General features: G+C 42.4%; 1 protein-coding gene across 4 annotated transcripts in view; it reads left to right on the top strand.

Moving 5' to 3' along the window:
* Nucleotides 1–385: 385 nt before the first annotated feature.
* The window catches only part of LOC132828955 (F-BAR domain only protein 2-like), a 69,787-nt gene continuing 60,250 nt past the window's right edge, over nt 386–9,922 (top strand). For 3 of the 4 annotated variants that reach the window (XM_060846178.1, XM_060846179.1, XM_060846177.1), the window contains exon 1: nt 386–447. In XM_060846178.1, the coding sequence (XP_060702161.1) occupies nt 421–447 (27 nt within the window). In that variant the 5' untranslated portion in view covers nt 386–420. Of the gene's footprint in view, nt 448–597; nt 612–9,922 lie in introns of those variants that run through there. The other variant, XM_060846180.1, reaches the window with a different exon arrangement.

The raw sequence follows: 9,922 nt of genomic DNA, 5'->3' as shown, positions 1-9,922 counted from the left end.
ACCCAAGGATGCTGTGCTCTTCCAGCACCACTGATCCAGAATCTGGTTTCCAGCATCTGCAGTCATTGTTTTTACCTCTTCATTGATTGTGCTGTCTCTCGGTTGTAAATTAGTCAACTTCACTCAGAGAGTTGTGTTTCTATTTTCAGCAGGAAAGGTAGGAGACGAGGCTGACCATGATATGTGCGCTGCTGGCCAATCAAAGCTTACTAAGTGAAAAATAACCAATTAGCATTCGGATCTCTATGAGTGACATGGTGAACAGCCAATAGTTGCTCAAACGACTGGCTTGTTTGTGTAAGGTGGGCGCGTTGAGTTTGATTGACAGTTGTCTGAGCCTATGTGGAAGTGGGGGCGTGTCCCGCCGTGTGTCAGTTTCGGGAGCTGTATCAGTTTCAGGAGCTGCTCCTGGGACTCGCGATGCAACATTTTGGGAGTAATTTCTGGGTAAGTGGCTAATTGTGCTGCAGAGGGGGAGAGGGGAGATGGGGGAACTGGGCAGCCACAGAGCCAGGCTGGGTTTGCAGGCACCTTGTCTAACCTGCCTGAGCTGGGTAGAGGCTGCAGCGCATGTTGGCAAGGCGAGTGTGTAATAGCGAAACCTGCAGAAGGTGAGGAGCAGGAACCGTGTGCACCCCGCGGATACACTGTCACCCGCTTTGATGCTCAGCTCGACACCGCGTGTTTATCCGGAATGCAGGGACAGTGACCGGCTGTCGCCTGTTTCACTGATACCATTAATACACATCAGAATTTCTGAACGCTAAGTGTGTGTGTGTATCTGACTCTCTTTCTCTCGCCGGCGGTGTCTCCCTCTCATTCTCTCTGTCTCTGTGTGGTGCCGGGTAATTAAAGCTCTGTGTAATATCTGCAGTAGATACCGTTGTAAATAGCGAAGTAATTTAAATTTCAGAATGAAATATTTGGCAATGTATATTGCATCTTTTCTCCATATTTTGGGGAAAGGATGGGGAAGGGATAACCCTTTTGGTGAGTAGTTGTTCAGGGGAGGGTAAAGACCCCTTGGGTGTAGTGACAGTTCTGTGTGAGAAGTGGAGGTTATTGCCTTTCTGGGTTGACCCGATGGCTGACCCTGCCTAGTGAGGCTGATAAATTCTCTAGAAGATTAACAGGTGACCAGACCGAGATGTTAAAGGAGTTGGTAGGGTCGGTGGAGAGAAACTAGCCCCTTGCAAGGGAGTAGCATCTTGAAATCCGAGCCAGTCATGCAGGGGATTTCAGGAATCACATCCTTACACAAAGTGGGAGCGGAAATCTGGAGGAGACTGAAATCAGTGATTCCCCCCGTCCCTTTCCCCTTCCCCTTCCCCACAAAAAATAACATTTGGCTTCAGTGAGAAGGCGGGTGGGGGGAATGGGCTGAGGATTGTGCTCTCCACCTCTCCCCAGTAACTATGCTCTACCTCCAGACAAGACTGTGCTTACTACTCAGCTGTGATGCCCTCTGTAGTAAGATAGTCTTCTATTACTCAGTGACTGGGTTCATTCCAACCGTGACTCCGAGCACCTTTAATGGAAAAGAATATTCCAGCTTTGTTACAGAAACTTAAACAGACAAAAGTATGAACTAAACATGACATTTTTAAATTGGGGTACATGGGCACAAATCTTTCTATTTTTGTGTTCTTTTTTTAAAATAATATGCGGGATCCTGGGTTTTGTAAATAGAGGTATAGAGTACCAGATGCAGGGGAGTAGCACTGAACCTTTACAAACCATAGCTTAGGCCTCAACTCGAGTATTGTCTTCTATTGTGGGCAGATGAGATGGGGCTGAGTGTGAGGAACTTCCAATCATGTGGAGGGATTGAAGAAGCTGAGGTCCTCCCTGGAGTCGAGAAGGTTAAGGGTAGATTTAATCAATGTATTTAAAATCCTGAGCTGTGTAAGGACTTTAGGAACCCGAAGCAACCTTGGGACGATATCACGGAGCTGCACAACACTGGGTATAAAAACCACAGTGTGGGTAGCATTAAAACACCCTAGACAGGAAGACTCAAAAGCATGTAGACATGAATGTGTGAAGATAATAGATTTGTCCTTGCCTCATGTAACAATAAGTCAGTGCCTGATATATCTATGATTGCCATATACTGTATTATTTAACACTAATGTACAATGAATAATGTTACTTTGAAATATAAATCTGAAGACAGTCCTTGATTTCACTCTCTGTAAAGAGACCAAACCACACAAGACTCAGCAGTTTCAACTGAATAAATTGGGCACACATTTCCCAATGGCCTGAAGGTTAATAGCCAGAGGGACACAGATTTAAGATGGTCAGAAAAAGAAGCAGGGGGGCATCAAGGAGAATGCTAGTTTATTTACACATTGAGTGGTTGCGATTTGGAACGTTCTGCCTGGAAGGGCAGGAGATGGGGGAAGCAAGTTCAATAATAACATTCTAAAGTGACTGGTATAAATGTTGAAAATGAAGAGTTTGCCAAATAATGGAGAAAGATCCTGGGGAGTGGGACTAATTGGATAGATCTTTCAAAGAGCTGGCACTGGCATGATGGGTTGAATGGTCACCTCCTGTGCTGTAATACTCCACAGAAAATGGACACTGAGACTAAACAAGATCATGGCCGAAGCAAGAAAGTATAGTCAAAGCCATGGGTTTTAAGGAGTAGCTGAGATCAGATAAATGTGTAAATGAGCTTCTCGAACCCAGGTATATAGTGTGGTATGATGAGGTTAATCATGTCTTTGAGGAGTGTGAGTGCTGAGTAAAAGTATAGTTGAGGAATAAGTAATATGGCCACATGGGGAGGGGGATAAGTGCAGGACAAATTGGGGTGTCTCCAGATTGCACTTCTCTCCCAAGGTTCCTAGGAGAAGATCAAACTTGACATATGGTCAGTAGCCATAAGTGGCCTGTCAGTTGGAAGATGGGAGTTGGGTTTGAGGGGAGTTGCACAGTGGGGTGGTGGGGTTGGTATGATGCCACTGTCTGGGTCACATTCACTGTGGACCCTCTTTCTTGGGGTGTTACCAGCTTCCCAATAGTTCTTTGCCAAAATGACTACACTGAGTAAGTCCTGTCCTGTCCAGTCATACAGGTGATTGGAATATTATTAGGGTGAAACAGGAAGTAATTGATCCAGTGGAGAAGGTCTAGAACACGAGGGCAGAATTTTCACATTGGAGCCGGCTGTATTTTATTTGAACCTTTAAACCAGCTCTGCTTTTTAATAAGTTGTGATTGATCTTATTACCCCACATTACCGTCTACTCCTGATAACCTTTCACCCTCTTGTTTATGAAGATTCTGACTAAGCCTGCCTTAAAAATAAGCAAAGATTCTCCACCACCTTGTACAAGAAGAGAGGCTGTTCAGGAGCAATCTCTGGAAGCACTTCTTCACTCAGAGGAGTGGAAATCTAGAACTGTGTCACTCAACGCAAGGGCTGGGGTGAGGGAATTAGGGCTAGTAATGGGAGTTGGGACACAAACACCCTAAACCAGTAGAATAGCAAACAAGGCTAGAGGGACTGAATAGGTAAAAACAAGGATTGCAGCTGCTGGAAACCAGAGTCTAGATTAGAGTGGTGCTGGAAAAGCACAGCAGGTCAGGCAGTATCTGAGGAGCAGGAAAATCGACGTTTTGGGCCAAAGCACTTCTTCATTCCTGATGAAGGGCTGTTGCCCAAAACGTCGATTTTCCTGCTCCTCAGATGCTGCCTGACCTGCTGTGCTTTTCCAGCACCATTCTAATCTAGAGAGACTGAATGGCTATCTCCATTCCTACCTAGAATGGGTGAGTTGCTCATGAGGAAAGGTTGGGCAGGTCAGGGCTGTATCTGTTGGAGTTTGCAACAGTAAATGCGATTTAATTGAAGCATAAAATCCTGAGGGGTCTGGACAGGGTGAATGTGGATGAACTGTAAACTTGAAGTCACTCTTTAAAAATCAGGGCTGAGCGTAATTTCTTCCCTTTTGAGGGTGGTAAGGCTTTAAAACCCCCCTTCCTGAAAAGGGGATGGTGAATCTTTTTAATGCATGAGTAGACTGCATCTTGATAAACAAAAAGATGAAAGGTTATTCAGAGTTGACTGGTAATGTGGGGGGGTAATTATTCCTGGTGACTATCAGTGGATAGATTGAGAATGGTCTCTGAGCTAGTGAAACGCCACCTCTCCTCCTCAGCCTATTGACCTCAAATGGCATGTCATTGTCGAAGCATCTATCACAGCTGATTATTTGAGTGTTTGTGTGTCCCAGCTCCAGGCATTAAACTAACAGGCATGTAATTAACAGGATTACAACGCTGAGAAATAACTAAAGTGGAACTGTGGTATTTAAGGAGCTGTGAATGATTTCCTTCGCAACTCCCTGTACACCTGCCCTTGTTTCCTTAAATATTCCTCAGCATATTCAGCAGGGTCCTAATCCCAGAAGAAAACTCGCACATATTACCAGTTTATGGGAAAAGAAAAGGTTTTAAACAGAGAAATGTTGATTGTGAGCATTTATTCTCTTGCTGTGTTGGTCTCTGTGACATTTTAATTTTGCTTGTTTGCCGATTTTCACCCATTTTATTCCATCCAACAAGGGGCCCCCAAATGCTATTCTTCCCGTGACTATAGAAACAATGAAAGATTTGCATTTCTGTAGCACCTTCCATGACTTTGGAACTACATGAAGTGCTTTACAGCTACTGAAACAATTTCCCAAAGTGTAGTCATTGTTGTAATGAAGGATACGTGGGAGCCAATTTATACACAGCAAGGTCCTGCAAACAAAAAAAGTCAAAGACCGACCATCTCCAGGTTCCTGTATCACAACTGGTTTTATGCCAATGTTTTTGAAGGGTGTATGAGAGAGCTCCCACACTCTTCCATCAGATTTTCTACATCCAGCTGAGATGGAATATAGCTCTTGTCCAAAATGCAACACCTCTCACAGTGCAGCACTGACTCTCTACGTACTGCAGAGTTGAATATTGGCCTTGGTTTCTCCTTCAGTTCCTTCTTGTCCTCTGTCTGTCTCAGTGGAGAGAATGCTGCCCACTCAGGCAGGTTGGTCATGGGCTTGAGGGGAGGGGAACTGAGGGAAGTGGGTTTTATTGGAGGAGAGGGGAAGCTTTAGAGACTCCAAAATAAACACCACAATTTCAAAAGATGCTTTTTTTCCCCAAAACTAAATTTCACAGCAAAGATTTTTTTTTCAAAGGATGATTAGCATTTTTTTACCATCCTTCATGATCCTGGGATTTGCAAAAGCATTATCGAGAAGTGCAAGAATTAGAATAGTTATTACAGGGAATTTTTAATTATCGGAGTATAGCAGTGTAAAGGGAGAACAGAGCCTGAGTCCTAACAGTGTGCTCAGGAGAATGTTCTACAGCAGTGTGTGTCCATCCCAGTGAGAGAGGAGCCACTGCTACAACTAGTTCTTGGGACTGAGGTGGAATGAGTGAGTCTGGTGATTATTGTATCATCAGGTCTGGGTTGTGGAAAAGAACATAGAGCAACCAAAGTAAGAATAATTAACTGAAGGGAATGCAACTTCAGTGGGGTAAGAGTGGGTCTGGTCCACATGTAGAGAAATCAAACAATAGGCAAACTGGTCCCTGAACAATGGGCTACCTTTAAAGACAAGATGGTTCAGGCATTGTCACGGTATATCCCTTTTAAGAAGGGGAAAGGTTGGATAATTATATCCAGATCTCCCTGAATGACCGAACAGATAGAGATTAAGGCGAAGCAGCAAAAGTATGATGTATATCAGAGGCATGATGCAGTGATGAACAAGGCTGAATGCTAAATGTTCAGAGTGGAATTGGAAAAGAAAACAAAATAAACAGAATATGAAAGAAACTGACAGTTAACATAAAAGTAAATCCAAAAGAGTTCCACTGCGATAGATCATAGAACAGTACAGCACAGTATAGGTCTTTCGGCCTTCTACATTGTGCTGACCTTTTATTCTACTCTAAGATCAGACTAACCTACATACCCTTCATTGTACCATCTTCCATGTGCCTATCCATGAGTTACTTAAATGCCCCTAATGTCTCTGACTCTACTATCGATGCTGGCAGTGCATTTCACGCATTCACCCTCTGTGTAAAAGAACCAACTTCTGATGTCTCCCCTAAACCTTCCTCCAATCACCTTTAAAATTATTAGAAGTGTTAAAAGGATGGTAAAAGGAGGCAAGGAGCCAATGACGGACCAAAAGGGGATTTGCAACAGGAGGAAATAAATGAAAACGTTGCACCAAGGGAGATGACTGAACCCGGGTTATGGTGAAAGAAGAAAAGATTCAGACAACCGAGAGTTTAAAATTGATGAGATATTGAATCGGTTGCTTGATCTGAAAGTTCATAAAGTGTCAGGACCAGATGAGGTACATCCAAGGATTCTGAAGAAAACTGTGGAAACACCAGCTGAAAAGTTTCAAGTTTCTTTCAGCACAGGGTGGAGTCCGAGAACTGGAGAATTAGAAATGTTACATCCTCTTTCCGAAAACCATGTAAAGATAAATCTATAGTTAGGTTAATTTTGTTGACTGGGAAGCTTTTAAAAATAATTATGGATTAACTTAACTAGTCATTTGAGTGAATGTGGGTTGATAGGGAAAGCCAGTTAAAGTTAAGGACAAATTATTTTTAAATTCTTAAGGTTGATGAGGGTAATGCCTTTGAAATGTGGACTGCCAAAAGCATTTGATGAAATGCAAACTAGTGAATTTATGAGCAAAGTTATAGCCCATGGAATAAAAGGGTCAGTATCTACATGAACATTACATTTGTTGAATGACTGCAAACAGAGAGCAGAGATGAACCAAAAGGCCAAAGAACTGCAGATGCTGAAAATCACACAAAAACAGACATTCTGGAAAAACTCAGCAGGTAGGGTAAGAAGGCAGAGTTAACATTTGGAATCAGGGACCCTTCTTCAGAATGGTTCAGAACAGAGATGAGCAATTGCTCTCTCAAACTGGAGGAAGGAATTTAACAAAAATCCCCCAGGGACTGGTGTCAGGATCTTTTGGATATATATTAATGACTTGGGCCTTGATGTACAGGAAGCAATTTCAACATTTGCAAATTTTACAGAATTTGATTTGAGGAACTGTAAGGAGAGTAAAAATTCCAAAGAATGTAAGTAGGTTGATGGAACAGGCAGAAAAGTGACAGACGCAATTTAATTCAGAGGAGTGTAAAATCATTAATTTTAGTAGAAAGAACATGGAGAGACAATATAAAGTAAAAGGTGCATTTCTAAAGGGGGTGTAGGAGCAGAGGGATGTCAATGTGCATGTACATAAATCACTGAAGTTGGTTGGACAACCTAGCTATTAAAGTAAGAGAGCCTAGTTATTAAATCATACCTGCATCCTAAGCTTGATCGATAGTGGCATTCATACGGCAAAGACTTTGTGTAAAACACTGTTTCAGCCTCAACTAAAGTATTGTGTCCAATCCTGGGAACTGTACTTGCAACATTGGTGAGGGCACTGGAGACAGTGCAAAGAAGATTCACAAGAATTGTTCCAGGGATGAGAGAGTACAGATCCATGAACAGATTGGAAATGAGATTTTGTGGAGATGTTTGAAATCACAAGTGGTTTGGATAAAGGAGTTTAGGAAAATCTGGTGAAAAAAATCAAGGACCAGAGGCCTTGGGCATTAAGGTCAAGGCAATTTTGAGGAAAACGTCTACAGTTAGTGAGTTGTTACTCTCTGGCGGAACATTCCTGGAAACCGGTTCAATTAAGATACTGAATAGGGATTTGGATCGTTATCTAATAAAAAGAAGGCATTTGCAGGGATGTAGGGGAGAGACATTAGGTTCATTGGTTTTTCAGAGGGTCTGCACTGATACAATGGGTTGAATGGCCTCCTGGTGATTCCCAAAATGCCTGACAGGCAATACAATCCTTTGGAAAATGTATTTTAAAGAAAAAAAGATTCTATTTATCTAGCATTGCAACAAAAACAAATTTAGAAAAATGTCCTTGTTCAACAAAAGCTCTCCAGCAGTAGCTCCAAACATTGACAATTTGTTGCTAATCTATCAACAGCATCACTACTCTCTCCAATATTTCAGAAAAGGTTTGGAATCATGAGCCAAGCTAGTGGGTTTTCACTGCTGGAATATTGCAAACTGACCTTCCATTTCCCATTGATAGGGTTTGAGGCATGAGCGTTCAAATAAGAGAATGGATTGATTTTTTTTTTAAAACACCTACTTTGCTCTGTATCTAACTCCATACTGTCGCTGTCCTGAGAGTGTTTGATGGGGACAATGTAGAAGAAGCTTTATTCTGTATCTAACCTTGTGCTGTCGCTGTCCTGAGAGTGTTTGAGGGGGACAATGTAGAAGAAGCTTTATTCTGTATCTAACTTTGTGCTGTCTCTGTCCTGGGAGTGTTTGATGGAGACAACAAAACTGTAAAGAGGGATTACATTCAATTGAAAAAGAATAGAAGAAGCTTTACTTTCAGTTTAAAAGAGCAGAAAGAGCTTGACTCTATCTAACCCTGTGTTGTCCCTGAATGTAGCATCTGATAGAGACCGTGAAGATGGAGCTTTATTTTCAGTTTAAGAACTGAAGGCACATTACTTTCAGAGGGGGCTTTAATCTGTTTCTAACTCTGCGTTAACTGCAGAATGGTTACCACACCCTAATCTAATGTTTTTGATCTTGCTATAAATGTAAGAGGAAACTGTTCTTTTAACTGCTGTTGAAACGAGAGATATGTCGACTTGCTGCAGGGTCAAAGTGTGTGTGCTAGTTTTAGAGGGCAGGAGAAGTGTGAGGCTATTGTGAGCTGATTGGCTCTCCTCACCAATCTGGCTGAATGCATTCTTAAAAGTGTTTTAATTATTATTCAGTGAAAACAGAAATTGCTGGAAAAGCTCAGCAGGTCTGGCAGCATCTGTGGTGAGAAATCAGAGTTACCATTTTGGGTCCAGTGACCCTTCTTTGGAACGGACTCCAAGTCAGTGGACCCGAAATGTTAACTTTGATTTCTCTCCGCAGATGCTGCTAGACCTGTGAGCTCTTCTGTTTTGTTTCTGATTTCTAGCATTCACAGTTCTTTTGGCTTTTAATTATTCTTGAGTTTGGTTTACCTTGTAATGTTCCTCAGTTGGGAGTTTTGTATTGGAGGACAGAGTCTCATCTCTCTCTGTGTCTATGCTGCTTGAACAAACCACCTGACTTGTTGCATTGTTTTGGAACCTTTGGAGGAAAAAAGTCAAAACAATGGCACTTTTAAAAGGGAGAAAGACAGACAAAGACAACGAGCACATGGTCACTGAGGGAGAGAGAGAAAGAAACCTGCACTGCTAACTGATGCAGCAGTGAATCTGCACATGCAGAGGGTGATGCATGTATGGAATGAGCTGCCAGAGGATGTGGTGGAGGCTGGTACAATTATAACATTTTAAAGGGCATCTGGATGGGTATATGAATAGGAAGGGTTTAGAGGGATATGGGCCAAGTGCTGGCAAATGGAGCTAGATTAATTTAGGATATCTGGTTGGCATGGACAAGTTGGACCGAAGGGACTGTTTGCATGCTGTACCTCTCTATGACTAGACTCTTTCTGGGTTTTCAAAAAAAAATTTTAAATACACTTCAAGGATTTCTAGATACCGCAGCTGATGCTCCAGTCATTCTCAGTTCTTCAGATAAAGGTAGAACATGAAAAGAAGTGGTTAACTCTGTGCAAAAGCAGCTGGTCCAGCTCTTGTGATTATCTGCCAGTTTGACCAGTGCTACTGTCTTCTCTAATGTCTGAACAGCTGTGCTCCCATTCCTCACGTACACTCACTCCCTCTCTCTTGCTCACTCTCATTCCCTTTCATTTTCTCTATCTACGTATACACACACACACACACACACACACACACACACACACACCCCTTTCCAGCCTTTCTT

The sequence above is a fragment of the Hemiscyllium ocellatum genome, chromosome 28 (assembly GCF_020745735.1).
Source record: "Hemiscyllium ocellatum isolate sHemOce1 chromosome 28, sHemOce1.pat.X.cur, whole genome shotgun sequence".
Taxonomy (NCBI): Eukaryota; Metazoa; Chordata; class Chondrichthyes; order Orectolobiformes; family Hemiscylliidae; genus Hemiscyllium; species Hemiscyllium ocellatum.
Note: the sequence above shows the minus strand (reverse complement) of the source record. Positions and strands in the feature narration are given on the sequence as shown.